Consider the following 20,020-nt stretch of genomic DNA (forward strand, 5'->3'; position numbering starts at 1 on the left):
AAATGAGCAAATATTTGCACAAAAACAACAAAGTCTATCAGTTTGAACAGTCAATATCTTGTCTTTGTGGTGTATTTAGTTGAATATAGGTTGAAGAGGATTTTAAATCGTTTTCTGTTTTTGTTTACATTTTACACAATGTCCCAACTTCATTGAATTTGGGGTTGTATGTAAATATGTAGCATAAACTAAGTTATATGCAACAATTCACATGAAAATGCAGGCAATGCTTCAGGCGTTTTTGGTGGCTATTTACCTGCAATAAGATGCCACATAAATTATATATTATATTATATATTATATTATATTAGGAAAAAAACAATTCCTGTTCAATGCACATCAGAAAATCCCAAAACTTTTACAGATATTCCACCTCAATATCCATGTGTATTTTTCCCTAATTCCTTGTTTTTGTAGCATTTTATTGGTATGGTACAGACTGTCCTGACTGTGTTAGTGGCCAAAAAAAAGGTGTTTTTTTTTTTGTTGTTTTTTTTTCGAGTGTGGGGGCACATGAACTCCTGTGTTCTCCACCCCTGGAGCCTGCTGGGACAGTGTGCATCTCCACCCTGTTCTGTGTTCCAGGACTCTGCGCTGGAGCAGAAATGCATGAGTCCTGTAGAAGATGGAATGAGAAGCACATGGTCCTGTCCACTGTGTAAATCTGTGCGTACAGATCGGTGAATCTACCTGCTCTTGTCCGTCCATACCAGAACAATAAAGTCTGCTTCATCATTAGACTGACACACTCTGGTTCAGTACTCTGATAATGCGCTCCACGCTTTGATCATCTTCATGCAGTTCACAAAAAAGAGAGAGACTTGATGCACTGTTCCAAGATGCCTGAATATTTTGATGCACTAAATAAATAACAAAACTACACCACACACTAAAACACACTCCAAGCACGGCAAATATCACAAGTTTCAAAACTTTGCGTCTGCTTTTCGCTCCACACAAAACCTCAATTTTCTTCTCACAGCAAGCAAATTACATGGATTGGGGATCATTGTTTATTTGGTAATATATTTTACACCAGTGCTAAAGAAAAAATGGAGTGTATTTTCTTACTTGTTTGCTGTTGCAGACATAGAGACACGGAAGAAAAGTCCCATTCGCAAAACACGCACACACCCACCTGCGTGGGGTCTGTGCATTGTCATCAAGCCCACATAAAGTTGGGGATTGTGATTGGTTAGGTTCTGATTTTTCCACCAATGGTAACACCCCTTTCTCCTGCTGCAGTTGAAGGTATCCTGTTTCATTCCAGCCCTCTCGCTCCTCCAGCTGAAAGGAGGAACTGAGTCATTTCTGCTGTGGCTGTCTGCAAAACACGCAGCAAATATAAGAATATTATCCCCCCCAAAAATTGTGTAATATTATTACTCATAATTCAAGTTATACTTGGCCTATTAACACAATTGGTGGTGTCAGAGTTGAAGTCTCCACATTCAATACACATTCAAACAGAGTGGAGCTGATTGTGTGCTACATCCGCTTAATTGGGTCATGTGACTTTTGATCGACTCGGGAGGCTTAATAGCCATTTTGACCCAGAATCATTACGTAACATCGGGTACCGACTTGTAGCTGCCTGAAAGTCAGGCTGCCTGTGTCCAGCTGCAGTCCACTTTGTGACTTACGTCAGCCCAGTTCACAGAGTCATTCAGGGTTGCTTTTTGTCTTCAAATGTAATGCGGCTTTCATTTGGTTTTCAAGTCAAATTCTTGCATTTTGCATCAACATTTGTCTGTCTCTGCCTCTGCAAAATTGTAAAATTCTCAGTAAGACTGAATAATGATGACTACATGTCCTGAAAATGGCATTGCTGATTTCACTTGTGCTGTGTTCGCACACAGAGCCATGTGGAATTATTGTTCAGCTGTGTGGCACTGTTCATTTGTCTACAGTAAATGACATTCCTCCCCCAGACTCACCAGCTGCCGGTAGCTTAGCTTGCTTAGCTTAGCTCAGTCCACGGTACACACAGTCCAAAAACACATCTGGAAGTTGGTTCACATCACTGCTCTCCTGTTAACAGCAATCACTGCTGTCAGTCGCGTCATATTTTCTCAGACTCTTCATGATCATGGATGCTGCTTTCTCGGCGAGACTCGCCACTGTCCTGCGCATAGCCGCTTAGCTTAGCATGGCACAACACAGCAGCACAAACCACAAACATGTACAGTTTCATGCTTTCGGGAGAAGCAGCATGCTCTTTTCGAGTTCAACTGTGCACACCAACAGAAAGGATACAATCCCTGGTTAAATCCATTTTTGAAGATCATTCTCATGCTGTGCTCGGCTTCATTTCAGCAGTTTGTACAAGAGATACTTAAAAAAAATCTTATCTTTGCAAAAACTGTCCACCTAATAAACATCATGAGTGCTGTTGCTGTAGCCTCCCAAAATACACCTGTTCACCATTTCGCCATATTCACCATCAAAGTGCACAAAAAATACTGACTTCAAACCGCAAAAAGTCCCGGTTTTCTCATGTGGTTCAATAATGCTTCAATAATGCCTTATTTGATGTCATCAAAGTCAACCTTTCTCACAGTTTCACATTTCTGAGCATTTATCAGCAGCATTTTAAATCAGGCTAAATTCCTCATGTTTCTGACTTAATTTCTCAGGGCATGTGGCACCAATAATGAAACAAAATACATCAATATTTTCATAATTATTTATTTATCTATTTAGAATAGTCAGCTCATTTGACATTTTATTTACCAGAGATATGCACTTTAATGACCCCAAGTGTCAAAATTAAACCTTTAAAGTTATTCAGAGATTGACCATAGTCTGGATACCAAGATGGGTATAAATAGTACAACAGACCTGGGAGTAGGCCAGCACAGAGATAAACAGCATGACCTTGACCTCTGTGACTGGCGTTTGGCAAATTTGAACTAGGCCAGGCAATTCCAGAACTGCCCTACATATGTGTGTCATGTTTGATTCAAATCAGTATGAAAAACTTCAGTTTTGACCATTGACCCAAGGATCTTGACCACATTGATTGTCCTTGAGTAAATTTGATGCTGCCTGGACAATTCCAGAACCCACCTACATATGTGTGCTTTTTTCAGAGTGGGAAAAACATCTTAATTTTGACCTTTGACCTTAACAGCCTTAATCTTTATCAGTACGAACCCTTTAAGAGCAGTTCTGGTGTCAACAGTCATCCACATGTCTAGTTTGGTGGAAATTGGCCAACAGACATGGTTTAATTAGGCGAACAAATAGGCAGATAAACCACATTTTTATCCTTTGACCCCAGTAACCTTTACCTTTGCCAAAACAAAACCCTTTAGGACACTTCTAGGATCAACTTACATGCACACAGGCTTTTTGGTGGAAATTGGCCCAAGCACCTCAGAGGAATAGTCGAACAATGACAAAAACATTTCACAAAATCATATGATTTGTCATTTCATTCAGTCACAGGTGAGGCTGATCATTCCTGAGCTTTGGGACTCTGACCCAGTTCTTACATGGAACATGGAGTGGACTCCCCTATACCGTTCTACTATGATCCCTCACAATCCAGAAAAAGTGCAAAAAACAAGATGAAATGGCTTACTTGGCATGCATGGCTTATAAAGTGCAGACCTGGCAACTGGCATACTTATAATGCACATACCTGGCAATCAAAAACAAAAGTGAAACGATGCCCAGCTGCGTTATCAGCCAGAACAGAACAACCAGAACACTGCTTTTGCTTCAAATTCTCTGTTCCTGTGTTATGTGTTCATTGTTTTTAGTTATTTTTACTGCTATTCCCCCCCACCACCACCACCACCACCACCATCCGCAAAACGTGGCGGATGGGAGCACAACACATAAGCGATTCACATGCATGGCACATGTGTTGCGGGGGAGCACTCTGGCACGCCACATGTGCGTTGCTGTTTTGCAACGCCACACTCTTGGGGGCGCTTAGACATTTCACATCCAGCTCGGAAGTGATTGTCTGCTCACTATTTTTGTGCTAAGAGCGTGAATGGCCACACAAGTGCCAAGATAGCGGTGTTAGATGTTTGTGTGTGTCACCTGGAATTTGGCTGACACCTGCCATGAAAGGGACTGAACGGGCTCTCACAGGGCACACCCTGTCTTTCAGCTGTTGGTGTGCACAAATAGTTGTAGCAACAGGTGTACGAGGTGTTGGAGGCAGCTCCAATTTTACCCATATTGAATACGATTCCTGCTTTGTGCGCAGTTCAGCCACATTTGTACTATGTGTGAAGAGACCCTAAAGGAAGATGGGAAAGAACCAGCTCTGCACCTGACCACACCTTATTTTCAGACTGACATACCCATAGAAGACTAAGTTGTATTGTTATTTAGGGAACAAGGGTGATGGTTCTGAAAATGACAACTTCTTTAAGTTTAAATAAAGCATGAACATTTGCTGTGCTGCTTTGTGCTGAGTGAATAACAGGGTCCTCAAGATATTTTCTAGTCAAGAAACTATTTAATTTCAAACAATCACTACAGAATTACAGGCTAATATGAGGGAATGTAATGAATGAGTAGCATTTAAGAAGTTCAGCATGGTATGAGAAGCATACTCTGATGGAAACATGGGATGTGATCATATTAACTAAGACAAATAAAGCTTAGTTCATCTTCTTTGATCAAAAGGGGATTGTAAACTTATCATGACCCATGCTCTGTGATCTTGAACTAATGGCCTGTAGCAGGAGGCTGGGTCTCAATCCAAAAATACCGGTACTCCTCTGGAGAGGAAGAATTTAGAGAACAAGGAAAACTTTGAATCAAGCAGACAAGAGCCGAGGATGACCTCTGCCAAAAGTACCGCACTTCAGATACATACCTCATGTCAAACTCAGCTCTAATCTGAGGTATTTGTACTACTTGTTCACATCTCAAATCTCCCACACGGCAAACTGAGGATTCGGCATAGTTCTGTTATTGAAAGTCAGCACAGAGAGATCTGTTGTTCCCATAAAATCTGGAGAAGGATTACAGTTTATTTTTTGTGTGGCAATATTTTGAAACATTAAACATGTCCAGTTGATACTGTTGCATGAGATTGCATTTTCAGATGGGCTGTAAATTGCAGACTTCTGAGGCAGAGACATTTATGCTGTCAGCAAAAAAGAAGATAAAGCTGTGGATTTAAAATATGTACAAATGCTCAATTTAGATATTTTCTAAATGGTAAATGCACTACATTGATATTGCACTTTTCCATCTGAATCACAAGCTCAAAGCATTTTGCAGTCATGCTTTACATTCATCCATACCAATGTCAGGATGCTGCCATACGGGACGCTTAACTGCACACCGTGAGCTGGGGGATTAGGAGAGCTCTTAATGTTTTGTTTTGTTTTTTTTTTTCTGGTGTATTGAGGGTCTGGTCCATACGTTGGTTGTACTCCGATGTCCAGTACTGGCAGGTCCTGTGCAAAGGGTGGACACAGCGCTGGCTCCCACTCCGGTCCGGTGTTTGCCACCCAGACATTTGGACATTGGGCAGTCTGAGCACTTTATTTATGGTCTTGGTACCGTCTGCCACCAGTCTGTGTCGTCTAACTGTTGTCGAAATACGCTTTGGCTGTGATTGTGCAGGTGTGGACAAGGCAGTCTGGACAGGATCTGCCCAGTCTGCACATCTATTTCCCTCCTGACTGTGTCTGGATTATGGCCATTTTAGCCGCATCGGCCTCAGTCAGCCTGGTTCCTGTTGAAGGGGATCTAACAGTAAGAAGAATAACGAATAAAGGAAAAGATTGAACAAAAGCTGAAATGCATTTGGACAGGATGGAATAGCAGCAGTGGTGGGCACAGCTAACCAAAAAATTAGCTTCGACAACAGATAATCAGCAAACTGAAAAGTTATCTTTTATAAAGCTAAACCGATAAACCACCCAAAAATTTATCGGAAGCCACAGATACTCGATAACTTCCGGTATTGTCTCTGGTACAATTGCAACTACTAACAAGCTGATTTTGAGTTTTGACACCACGATTGTTTCTGGTAGCATTAAAGGTGACTACAGACCCAAACAATGAGTCAGCACTTCTGTCTTTGAGCGCCCTGCCTACTGCTGGAAGCTCCTGTTTACTACATAGCTTCCAGCAGCAAAGCTCAACTCTACTCAGGAACAGCGTTGCCGTGAGGCGGAGGTCTTGGAAAATAAAGCAGTGCTGACTTATGGTTTAGTTTATAAATAAAATTAATACTGATAGAATAACTGCATTAATGTCCATTCTGTTATTTGTAAAAAGTTAAAATATAACATATATCTTTTAATGTTGAATAATGCACTAATTCTGAAGTTTTGTAACAAACACAGACAGATGCCAAAGGAATTATGGGTAAAATGTGCCTCCACTAACACTAATTGGTTGACTTATTCATTCTATGTAAATCAACACATTAATGTGAGGTGTGTCATGTGTTGGTGTTTACAGATAAATGTGCTTTTGTAAAATATGCCATTTTTTTATTTGTAAAAAATAGGCATTTAAAAAAAAAAAAGCCAAGTTGTAATTAGATAACCGTCTAATATAACCGGTGTCAAAATAAACAGAACACTGCCAACTACTGGTGCCCAGACGCTCAGTACTTAAGCTGGGCTTATACTGTGTGAGTTTTCGCTCTTTTTCACCCTATTTTTCACTCATGCAGGAATTTCAGCTTAATTGTGCGTCCTGCATCATGTAGGACACATGGACTAATGAGCTGCATTTAACCTCTCACGACCACCTCCTGACTGGCAATCGTATGGTCAGATGAAAATCAAACCTGTTTGATATTCTGGTCGGCCGTCGTGAGGGTATCCCGCTGCTGAAGTGCCACAAGCGTCCAACCTCTCGCACTGTGCATGTGCAAACACTGATGCGGAATTGGAGAGAGCATAAACAGTGACTATCTCTTTGGGAGAGCAGCTTCTGTTTCTTTTCCCTCCTTTCTTCAACTCATGTAAAGTCTTGTATGTTTTTTTAAACTTTGATGTCTCCCATCGAGAGTTTAAAAAAGTAAATAAAGTTTGAAAAAAAAGCTTCTGTTTATGATTTGCTTCTGGAAACACGAGTCCGACGTGTGGTTTTTGAACGTACAATGTGAGCAGTCCGATCGCATCAGAGCATCGGACCGTATAGTGTGAACATAAATCGTGCGCTCTGTACTTTTACACTGTGCTGTTTTGTCATACAGTTTGAGCAGTTTGAGTGTCTGCCCAGCTTTAGGGCGAATACTGCCATGAACACTACTGGGCAGTAGATGGCAGTAGAGACCGTGAAAACTTGCCAAAACAAAATTCCAGATAATCCGTGTCTGCTACGTTTAAGATGCATGGAATTTAATAAACGCAAACTGAGTTTCAGGCATATTACTCTGGAACAAAGACGACAGACAGTGTTTGACACAAGCAGGACTCTAAATAGCAAACAGGAATCGATTGCAATGATTCCAATTGAAAATAATGGAGAACCAACCTGAGCTTCTTCTGGAATTTTTACATAAAACAAACACAATAACAATGTCTATAAACCCAGAAAATATATTCACAAGAGTTTTAGGCACAATATACAAAGAGTTTAATGCTGTTGTTCGTGTGGAGCCTCATCAGAGTGTCTCAAATGCATTTTATCTGTCATGAATGTACTGAGACTACCCATAATGCACCTGGAGACAGCATATCCACACTAAAACCTTCAAAATTAGTGCATTACTTTAAAACAAAAACATATTTTCACTGTATAAAACTTCAGACGTGATGTTAATTTAAATAACTTGTCCAAAATTAGTTAAAACTGTATGCCTCTGGATGACTTGGGTGATATTGCCAGCGTATCAGTATGGGATCAAAAGAAATTAGCTTTTTTTGCTTTTCTGTGACCAGTTCTCTTTTACCTGCAGAAGATAGAGCGGTTTCTTCTAGAGCCAGCTTTCCTCTGTTTATGGAAAATAGAACTGCACATCTACTAAAACATTTAACAGGTAGACACTCAACTGATTTTAGACTTATAAATGTTTGTAACTATTCAGCTTTGTTTACCACGTCTGCAAACATACATTAGCAGGCTAAAAATTATCTGACCAAAACTTATTGGAAGAATTAATAATTAGTCCGATAATGGTTTTCAAAGTTATCTGAAAAGCTAATCCGATAATGAAAACATTATCTTTGATAATTAGTGGTTGGCGGATTACTGAACTGTGCCCACCACTGAATAGCAGTGGAAAACATTATGAGAAGAGGGATTGATTATGCTGTGCTTACTCAGATCTCTAATTTACTCAGATCTCGCGTTGGCAGTCCAAACTTTTGCACGTTGGGGTGGAGACAGTTTTGACGGTAATTTACTAACTAATTGCCAGCACCTTTCTTTGCAATTGCTCTAAATGAGAACAGAGTGCATGCAGCTGTCTCCAGGAATCAACACCAAAACCCAGCACTTCTTTTCAGAGTGGATATATTTTTGTGCACCATCTCAGAACGCTTCTAATTGTGAAATTTTTCAGAAAAGCACCATGATGTAACTGCAGCACCTTCTTGTGCAAACAGGAGGGTTATTTTTGCTGATTTCACACACACACACACACACACACACAAAAGCTCATCTGTAATAGCCGATTGCACACATTTTTTTTTTTTGTTTGTTGTTTTTGTTTTTTTGCTGAGGGTGAGTACTTTTGGTATTTGTATATTATAAGGTAGTCATTAGTTGTTTTGTTGATATCAGAAAACAAATATCAGAAGGACCATCCCTCGCCGACTGAAAATGCTGAAACTGCTTGGATGAAGCTTATCTGGGTGTTATTTCAGTGCTTTTTCACCTAGAAACCAAAAAAAAAGAGATATGGACATTTCATTTCATTTAACCTCTATTTAACCAGGTTAGTCCCATTGTAATCAAGATCTGTTTTGCAAGGGAGACCTGGGGCCTCATGTACAAAGCTTGCATACACACAAAAACGTGACATATGCCAAGGGAGGTGGTGGCGTAACAGCTTGCACGTTGGACTGGGACACCAGGGACTCGGGTTTGCTTCCCGATCACAGCCACGCTCCCAACTGGCACTCTTAACATCGGTGCTGGGGAGGAGGGAGAGACACGTGCCGTGGGCCCTTCTGCAAACAAGCTTCGTGCTTTCGTTGGTTACCCACGTTAAATATGATCCTCTTCTTTCTCCATGCTCATGTTCAGATGTATCAAAAGTGAAATGGCCGTGGAAATGCCACACAACACTCCTGGCTGGCATACGCACCTTTCTACAGCTATTTTGCTACCGCTGACATGTCGAGGTAATGCAGGGAACCGTTAATAGTGTGAAAACAAGTCATCAGAGTGATGTGCACATCAGAGACACAGTGATGAACATTTAATACACCCACCTGTTTGCAGTTATACGGGTGGATATACAGTGGGGCAAAAAAGTATTTAGTCAGCAAGTTCTGATTGTGCAAGTTCTCCTACTTAGAAAGATGAGAGAGGTCTGTAACTTTCAACATAGGTACACTTCAACTGTGAGAGACAAAATGAGAAAAAAAATCCAGGAAATCAAATTGTAGGATTTTTAAAGAATTTATTTGTAAATGATGGTGGAAAATAAGTATTTGGTCACCCCCATCAAGCAAGATTTCTGGCTCTCACAGGCCTGTAACTTCTTCTTTAAGAAACTCTTCTGTCCTCCAGCTGTTTCTTGTATTAATGGCACCTGTTTGAACTTGTTATTTGTATAAAAGACACCTGTCCACAGCTTTAAACAGTCAGACTCCAAACTCAACCATGCTCAAGACCAAAGAGCTGTTGAAGGACACCAGGAAGAACATTGTAGACCTGTCCCAGGCTGGGAAGAGTGAATCTACAGTAGTCAAGCAGGTTGGTGTGAATAAATCTACTGTGGGAGCACTTGTAAGAAAATGGAAGACATACAAGACCACTGATAATCTCCCTCGATCTGGGGCTCCATGCAAGCCCTCATCCTGTGGGGTCAAAATGATCATGAGAATGGTGAACAAAAATCCCAGAACTACACGGAGGGACTTGATGAATGAACTGCCGAGAGCTGGGAACAAAGTAACAAAGGCTACACACTACGCAGACACGGACTGAAATCTTGCAGTGTCAGGTGTGTCCCCCTGCTTAAGCCAGTACATGTCCAGGCCCGTCCGAAGTTTGCCAGAGAGCATATGGATGATCCAGAAGAGGATTGGGAGAATATCATGTGGTCCGATGAAACCAAAATAGAAGTTTTTGGTAAAAACTAAACTCATGTTTGGAGGAAGAAGAATGCTGATGACTGATCCATGTTAAGGGAAGTATGAATGGGGCCACGTATTATGAGATTTTAAGCCAGAACCTCCTTCCATCAGTAAGAACATTGAAGATGCAACATGGCTGGATCTTCCAGCATGATAATGATCCCAAACACACCGCTCGGGCAATGAAGGAGTGGCTCCGTAAAAAGCATTTCAAGGTCCTGGAGTGGCCGAGCCAGTCTCCAGACCTCAACCCCATAGACAATTTGTAGAGAGAGTTGAAAATCTGTGTTGCCCTTCGACAACCCCAAAACATCACTGCTCTAGAGGAGATCTGCATTGAGGAATGGGCCAAAATACCAGCTACAGTGTGTGCCATCCTGGTGACGACTTACAGGAAACGTTTGACCTCTGTCATTGATAACAAAGGTTATGTTACAAAGTATTGAGTTGAACTTCTGTTATTGACCAAATACTTATTTTCAACCATAATTTACGAATAAATTCTTTAAAAATCCTACAATGTGATTTCCTGGATTTTTTTTTTCTCATTTTGTCTCTCATAGTTGAAGTACCTATGATGAAAATTACAGACCTCTCTCATCTTTCTAAGTAGGGTAACTTGCACAATCAGGGGCTGACTAAATACTTTTTTACCCCACTGTAAAATCACGCACAGAATGATGCGTAAAATGGCATTAACAGTGGCTGCGTTAGATGATAATTGGCTCATTAACCGATTTTCATTACCAAGGCCACTGTTACTGGAGTTGAACTCAGCCGGCCCAGAGCACAATACCATGAGGAGCCAGGGTTGTCTATGCCCCCACAGGTGCTGACCATGCTGGGCATCCTGGCATCAGGGGCATTCCAGCGGGAGCTCAGTGATCGGTCAGGTGTGTGCCAGTCAACCTTGCCCTGAGCCATGCCAGCTGTGTGGAAAGCAGTCTTTTTCGAATGAATATACATCACACACCAACATTATACCGCATTTTGCAGCGGTAGCTGTTTTCCCTAATGTAATTGGAGCTATTGACTGCACACATGTTGCACTAAAGGCGCCATCACATGATGAATTTGTTTTTGTTCATAAGAAACATTTTCATTCCATCAACGTTCAAATCATATGTGATACGCAAATGCACATCAGGCTGGAGGCTGGCACGGCGCGCAAAAGATGACTGCTTGGTGGTTAATAGTTTATCCGTGTAATTGTTCGGAAACAAAAACCAGAGGGGGCATATTTGGGCATGTGCGCATTCAAATATATTTTTTGTTGTTATTATTAATATGTTTTCTTTGTCTTGATGGTGGAACTTGAGAGCCTCTTAACAAGCCCCCAACTGTGTTCAGTATTTGTCAATAAAAAGTGTGTGTAATGCCAATGGACAGAGCAGATCCCGCTGTGTCCATTAGCATTACATTAGCATTACACATTCTCAGCTGCCACACACCTAGTATCTTTTTACTTCAGTGTGTGTATGCTGCTTAGAGCTAAGCATTTACATACACAAATGCACTCATTTAATTTTCAATTTACTTTGTTTATTCATTATTTATATTTACTTTAATTCAATTGAGCTGCTTGAGAGAACAGTGACCGAGCCAAAGCTTTCATTGTTTTTGCACATTTTTCTAAAAGTTCTTTCATTTTTACACACAACAACACAGAGACAATGGCAGATGCCATCAATCCGACAACACACTTATGGTACTGTCAGCACGACACAACCAAACTATTTGAATAAATTTGCATATTCAAATGAAGGTGTGGCAAGGGAGAGTTTGGTGCATGTGCACATGCTCAGTTCCACGTTGATTGGGATGTACAAACCGAACATGCATGGGTCCATGCCTATGCACACTTTGATACATCTGAATTTTTTTTTTGTACTTACGCCAGGTTCTGGGTTTTGCCGTACGCCATGTTTCGGTCGGAAATCCACACGTTTTTGGACATGAGGCCCCTGGGCAATTATAAATTTTCCAATTCACCTAACCTGCATGACTTTAGATGGACATGGAGCCTAAAGCTTACAAATAGCTGTACAAATTGTAATTAGTACAGTTGTGTACAGTTATGATACTTGGGTATTTGTGTATTTTAACTGTGAGTCAAAATTGGATTTGATAAAATGCTTGCCCATGTGCTTTTACACTATTTACATTCACTTGAATAATGCTATATTCACTAAAGTAATGTGTGTGCATGTACTGTTATTGTGCAGCAGAGGAGGTGTCAGACAGAGCATCTGTTAACTGCGGCCAATGAAACACTCGACCAGGCCATTGGGTTGTGTCTCCAACACAAGCTGCCGTCATCCATCTTGGCTGATGCTTCCATCAACAGGCTGGAGTGTTGTGGCCAGTTTGATACCACAGTGGCTGGCCAACATCTGGCTCTGTTTCAGGTAATGTGTCCTAGACTCAGTTCAACTGTATAGCCACTTTCACACATGCACTGCAACCCTGACTTTGTCTCGATATGAGGAGCTGCAGGTGGCTTAATGGTTAGCACTGATGCCTTACAGAAAGAAGGTTTCACCCCCCCTCCCCCTTTAGTGTGCAGCTTGCATGTTCTCCCTGTGTCTCTGTAGGTTTCCTCTGGGCACTCTGGTTTCCTCTCACAAACAAAGACATGCTTATTTAGGGTCTGCTCCTTTCCCTGCCCCTGACCACCCTTACCAAAAAGTAGTATATGCAAGTATGTTTCAAGTATACTTCTAGTTTACTTTTTATATACTTATCAGTACTATTTTTTGGTAAGGGCAAGGCAGTATTTCTACATCTGGAGTTGGTCCCCAGGTGCCGGACTGTGGCTGGCCACTGCTCCTAGTGGTTGGATTTTGTATAACTATAAGTAGGATGGGTTAAGGATGGGTAAATAAGACATTTCATTGTATGTATGTACAATGACAATAAAGGCTATATTGCTATTACTTAGTCTTATTATGTGGCCCTGTGATAGACTGGCGTCCTTTCCACTGTATAGAGTGAGGAGGATTTTCTTTCACCAAAACATCAAATCTAGACTTGCATCTCAGACGTACGTTCTGTCAAATTATAGCTGGACTTTCAGGTCTACTTTTTAAGAAAATCCTCCTCTATAGCACTTCATCATGAAGCTGTATCACTGGTGATACAAAATGCAGAACATGCACGATGCACAATTTCTCCAATCACAGTCACAGAAGCCTATAACTTCTTCTGGGTTGTCTGGGTGTCTTGGTGCCGTTCCTTACTCTTCTCCTTCTTGCACAGTCATTCGTTTTTGAGAATTGTCTACTCCGTACAGACTTACCATAGAGTGCCATGCTGTTTGTATCTCTTTATAATTAATGGAAATACAGTCCATGACATATTCAGTAACTTGGAAATGTTTATGCATCCATCCCCTGACTTATCTGAAGAAAACTGGCAAAAAAAAACCCCCAAAAAACCGGATTTACAGGTATTATACCAAAGTGTTCCATTAGTTATGCAACCCATCATCATGTTGGCTTTTATATTTTTAATTAATTTTTATCAAGTGGAAGACATTTGCTATAAGTTTAATTTATGGAAGATAATTTTAGAATGTTTTTTTTATTTTATTTTTATTTATTTATTTATTTGAAATGACATAAACAAATTAAAATGTGTGAAAAACCAAGTGTTCCTGTTGTGACTGGAAACTGGAAACAGACTTAAATACAATCAGTCAGGTTTCATGAAAAAACATAAAGCTAACAATTTACTGTAAATATGCTTATGAGGTGGAGACCAGGAGGTGAAGTCACTGGAGGATGGGCTACAGGTGCAGATTGCCAGATGAGCCAGTGGAGCAAGTGGCGGCTGCAGACTTCAAGAGAAGGGAAAAAACACAGTGATGAGCAAACAGAGTATACTCCAGAAAAAACACAAAGAGATACAAATTAAGGCATCAAGGAAACAATTGTGAGGCCAGGTTACCAATTCCAAGATCTGGTGGCATCCTCCAGTTCAGCCCAAGCTTAAATAGGACACTGCTAATCAATGCAGGTGTGCCACAGCTACAGGTGTAGTCAGTCAGCTCCACTGGCAGAGAAACACAGAAGGGAGGTGGAGACAAACAGAAATTGAGCCCAGACCGATTACCCATACCACAACAGGATTCCCCCCGCCCCCTAATGGGAGCCCCAAGCAACACATTTGGCATGTCCAGATGAGCAAGACACTGGAAGCCCCGACCCCAATGGCCCACATCCAGGAAGTGCTGAACAGTCCAGACCGGATGACCATCCACGACCCAGGCAGGAGGAGGGGTCTCGGCTGGCTGTTCCAGACCAGCTGCAGGTGGGAGACATGGAAGACAGGATGGATCCGAAGCGACCTTGGAAGGCATAGGTGGACCTCTACAGGATTAACTATCCGGTCCACCACAAAGTGTCCCAGAAACCGTGGGCCAGCTTGCAGGACTCTGTCCGCAGTGGGATGTCAGCAGAGGATAGCAAAACCTCCTCTCTGGGATAGTAGCACAGGGCCAGGGGCCAGTGGCAGTCTGTATGATCGCGAGCCCGGGCCATAGTTCCCAATAAGGGGGAATGGGCAGTAGCCCAGACACTGTGGCAACGCCAAAGGTGCGCCTGGAGAGAGGGCACTCCCAATTCCTCTTCATGGTCTGGGAATAATGGTGGTTGATAGCCCAAGGATCACTCGGTGGCTGTGCACATGAGGGAGTCATGAGCATACTCTATCCAGGGTAGATGGTCACTCCAAGCCGCAGGGACCTTGGCGGTATTGGAGCAGAGTGCACACTCCAATTCCTGGTAGGCCGCTTTCACCTGGTCATTGGACTGGGAGTGGAACCCAGAAGACAAGCTAACTGTGGCCCCCAAAGCTGAACAATACTCCTTCTAGACTTGGTATGTAAACTGGGTGCCACGATTTGACACGATGTCCAAAGAAATGCTATGCAGATGGAAGGCATGTTGTGGACTAGGAAGTCAGTGGTATCTTGGGCCATCTGGAGCTTGGAGAGGGGGACAAAGTGTGTTGCTTTCGAGAACCGGTCCACAATGGTGAGCACCACTGTGTGCCCATTGGATGGTGGAAGTCCAGACTAACGTGAGACCAGGAATGGTGTGGAACCGGGAGAGGATGGAAAGACCAGTGGGTATCATGTCTGGATAACTGGTTCAGCTGGACACAAATGCAGGACTCTGGCAATAAGTTCTGTAGGTAAAAGTTGTTTACTGAAACAGTAAACGGGGCCCGGTACACAGTAAAGCAGTCCAACAAGAATATCAAAATCAAAAACATCAGGCAAAGGCAAAGAGCTGGACAGAAGGAACTAGGCGCATCAATCTGGGGTGATGAGGTGCTGATTAGGAACAGGTGTGCGTGGAATGAACCAGAAGGAGGGCGTGACCAGAGGGAGAGAGAAACGCCCACCACCAAGAGTCAGCAGAGACAGACAAGAGAGAAAGGGACAGACAGACCCAACAGAAAAGCCCCAACAAGAGACTAAACATAACAGAACCAACAAACCAAGACAAGAAGCACAGCAAACAAACCCTAATCCTGACAGTACCCCCCCAAGGGTCAACTCCAGACAGCCCAGGAGCAGCAGCAGGATTGGCCGAATGAAAATCATGAATGAGACCGGGGTCCAAAATAAAACAGGAGGGGACCCAAGACCGCTTCTTGGGACTGTAACCCTCCCAGTCAACCAAAGGACTAGACCTAACTGGCTTAACGTGACTGACATGAAAAGTAGGGTGAATGCGCATGGAGCTGGGTAACCGGAGCTGAACAGAAACAGGATTAATGACTTTAGTGATGGGAAACGGACCAACAAACCTAGGAGACAACTTACGCAACATCCCATGGAGAGGTAAATGGCGGATAGACAACCAGACCTTCTGCCTGATCGAATAGGCTGGAGCTGCTGATCGTTTACAGTCAGCCGCTGCCTTGTAAAGAGCATGACTAAACTGAGAGCTGACAGAACCGGGGATTGCAGAAATGTAGGAGAAAATAAGGAGGGCTGGTGACCAAATACGACATGGAGAGAACCCAGAGGAGGCAGACGGAAGACTGTTGTGTGCTAACTCAATCCATGATAACAGTGATGACCAGGTGGATGGGTGTTGTAAACATAGGATTCTAAGATTCTTTTCTAGCTCTTGCTTAAAACGTTCGGTCCGATCGTTAGCCTGAGGATGGTATCCAGATATTAAGCTGGAGGTGGCCCCAAGGAGATGGCAGAATTCCCTCCAGAAAACCGAAACAAAGTGTGGACCCCGGTCGGAGACGATGTCCTGCGGAAAACCATGCAAACAAAAAACATTAGTCACCATAACCTCCGTCAACTCCTTGGAAGAAGGCAGTTTAGGCAATGGTATAAAATGACACATCTTGGACAGATGATCTACAACAGTCAGTATTACCATATGACCCATGGAAGGAGGGAGGCCGGTGACGAAGTCCAAAAAAATGTGTGTCCATGGCTGTCTTGGAATAGACAATGGCAACAAAGAACCAGCAGGAGGGCGCGTTGAAGACTTGTGCATGGCACAGACCTGACAGGCATTCACAAATTCAGTGACATCCTTAATCATATGCGGCCACCAAAATCGCTGTTGGAGGACGAACAAGGTCTTCTTAATACCCGGATGGCAGGAAAACTGATTACTACGTCCCCACTCAATTACCTCCCCCCTAAAGGATCCTGGAACGAACAACTTCCCGGTAGGACAGTCTGCAGGAATTGATTCGGTTACAAGTGCAGCCCTAACCCGAGACTCAATCTCCCACATAATGGTGGAGACAAAGCAAAAAGCTAGTAAAATGTTACCCGGATCAGCAGGAGCGTCAGAGTCATCGTACTGCCTGGCTAATGCGTCAGGTTTGCCATTCTTCGATCCGGGCCAGTAAGTAATGACGAAGTCGAAATGACTAAAAAATATGGCCCAACAAGCCTGACGGGCATTCAACATTTAGCTGACTGTAAATAAACCAGATTCTTATGATCTGTGTAAACTAGGAATGGCATCTGTGCCCCCTCGAGCCAGTGTTGCCACTCCTCCAACGCCACCTTGACCGCTAACAGTTCCCAGTCACAGATGCTATAATTGCTCTCCTCGGCTGACAATTTACGTGACAAAAAGGAACACGGATACAACCATCTGTCGGTGGCACACATCTGAGACAGGATTGCTCCCAACCTAATATCTGAAGCATCAACTTCCTCCACGAAATGCCGAGCGGGGTCAGGAAGGAATAGCACGGGGGCTTCAGTAAACCATTTCTTTAGGACCCTAAAGACCTCATCACATTCCGGAGTCCACTTGAACGTCCATAATGATGAGGTCACATTGTAAAGTGGGGCCGCTACGGAACTAAAGTTTCAGATAAATTTACGATAAAAGTTAGCAAAACCCAAGAATCTCTGAACATCCTTGCGACTACTGGGCACCGCCCACTCACGTACCTTGTCGGGGTCCATCTGAACTCTTCCCTCCGAAATTATGAACTCCAAAAATGACACCGTAAACTTATGAAATTTGTACTTTTCTGCCTTGACATACAACTCCTTTTGTAGGAGTATTTGCAATACGGAACGGGCATGAGCTGTGTGAGTATCAAGGTTGGGAGAGAAGATCAAGCTGTCATCTGGATTTGTCTCCAGTTGAAAACTCAGGGTTTTTTTTTGTTGAGACAACATTAATGTATTTTATTTAATTAGGGCGAATCGAGGCCATGGTGCTACATATTCGTAATGCCCAGTAGCAGGGTTAAAAGCCCCTTCCACTCATTCCCCTGTCTGATTCTAACCAGATGATAGGCGTTACAAAGATCTAATTTGGTAAATACCTTGGCTCCCTCTAGTGACTCAAATGCAGAAGACATTAACGGCAAGGGGTAGCGGTTCTTGACAGTAATGTCATTTAAACCTTGATGTCTTATCCTTCTCCACAAAGAAAAACCCCACCCTGGCTGGAGATGATGATGACCGAATTAACCCCGCGTCTAGCGACTCCCGGATGTACTCCTGCATGGCTGTGCATTCAGGTGCAGACAAACAATATAACTTCCCCCTTGGGGGACTGGCCCCTGGTAGTAAATCAATGGCACAATCATAAGCGCGATGCGGTGGAAGTGATTTAGCTTTAACCTTGCTAAACACTGCAGCTAAATCGTGATAACAAACTGGAACCCCTGTTAAATCTGAAGTCATGGACGAAGACTGTGCTGTGGGGTTGGTTAGACACTTTCCAGCACATGAAGAACTCCATCCCGTAATTGTACCATTAACCCAATTGAAACTTGGACAGTGAAGTTGCAGCCAGGGATGCCCCAGAATTACGGAGTGAGTCATCTTGTCGAGAACAAAGAAACTGATTGTTTCCACATGGTTCTTATTGATATTGAGACGGACTGACTGAGTTCTGTAAGTGATTTGGCCAAGCTCATGGCTGTCTACTGCCCTGACCACCAGGGGTGGTGAGAGGCGAAACAATTTAAGGTGCAGGGACCTGGCAAGAGAGAATAGCATCAAATTAGCATCAGAGCCAGTGTCCACAAATGCACGCACCACTTCCATGTCACGATCAGATTCCAATTTAGCTGTGATCACATTATAAGATAACTGAGAGAGAAACTGTCTTGACAGTTGACAGTCTTGACAGTGTTTGAAGTTCGGTTGATTCCACGTTGACAGGTGAGTTTTGATCAATGACAGAACTGTAATACCTGAGAGACTATGGAAGGAGGAATAAAGAGCCAAACTGGGTGTCCCCTACCTGGGTCCAGATGTTGTCTCTGAGCATCTGGGATATGCTGTTTGATTTCCCAGGTAAGGTTCCCTACAATGATGGATGTTGGTGTGATGTTGCCTGTTGTGAGATCTGTATTGGTGGAGAAGTGTTGGGAAAGGGCGTCCGGTTTGTTGTTTTTGGATCCAGGTCTGTAGGTGATGGACAAGTTAAAACGTTCAAAAAACAGGGCCCACCTGGCTTAATGGGCATTGAGTCTCTTTGCATTCTGTATGTACGAGGTCTGTTAGAAAAGTATCAGACCTTTTTATTTTTTGCAAAATCTTGATGGATTTGAATCACGTGTGCTTGCATGAGCAAACCTTGAACCTTCATGCGCATGCGTGAACTTTTTCACGCCTGTCGATTGCATCATTTTCTGGTAAGCAGCCTTTGTGTGAGGACATGTGTAGTGTGCGCTGCGGATTTTCATTACAAGGAAAAAGACGGAACGACTGGAGCAGCGCCACATCAAATTTTGCCAGAAACTGGGCGACAGCCAGGTGGAAACCATTCGGATGATTCAGACGGCTTTCGGTGACTTTTCAGTCGTGTCACTATCCAAGAAATTGTGGAAGAGGTGGGCATGTCACAGCATGTCCTGTGAGACTTCAACACGGAGGCGCTTTTGCTCCGCTGTCAGCAGCAGCATGAATTTCACTGCCACTCTTTTCATGGCCAAATCTTCTGTCACAGTGGAATGTGCCGAAAAAGTGCTGATGTCCACCTCTTCCGCAATTTCTCGGACAGTCACACGATGGTCCCGCATCACCACAGCGTTCCCTTTGGAAATGATCTGGTCATTTCAGCATGTTGAAGGTCGACCGGAGCGTGGCTTGCTCTTCACCGTTGTGCGGACGTCTTTAAACCAGTTGTACTGCTCTTTAATCTGTGTGATGCCCATAGTATCGTCACAGAAAGCCGTCTGAATCTTCCAAATTGTTTCCACCTGGTTGTCGCCCAGTTTCTGGCAAAATTTGATGCAGTAGTTCCGCCATT

General features: G+C 43.0%; 1 protein-coding gene across 1 annotated transcript in view; it reads left to right on the top strand.

Moving 5' to 3' along the window:
• The window catches only part of LOC117522987 (cilia- and flagella-associated protein 46), a 316,276-nt gene that overhangs the window by 217,375 nt on the left and 78,881 nt on the right, over positions 1-20,020 (top strand). The window contains exon 42 of the mRNA XM_034184405.1: positions 12,473-12,655. Coding sequence (XP_034040296.1) covers positions 12,473-12,655 — 183 coding nt within the window. The remainder of the gene's footprint in view (positions 1-12,472; positions 12,656-20,020) is intronic.

Source organism: Thalassophryne amazonica, chromosome 13 (assembly GCF_902500255.1).
Source record: "Thalassophryne amazonica chromosome 13, fThaAma1.1, whole genome shotgun sequence".
Lineage (NCBI taxonomy): Eukaryota > Metazoa > Chordata > Actinopteri > Batrachoidiformes > Batrachoididae > Thalassophryne > Thalassophryne amazonica.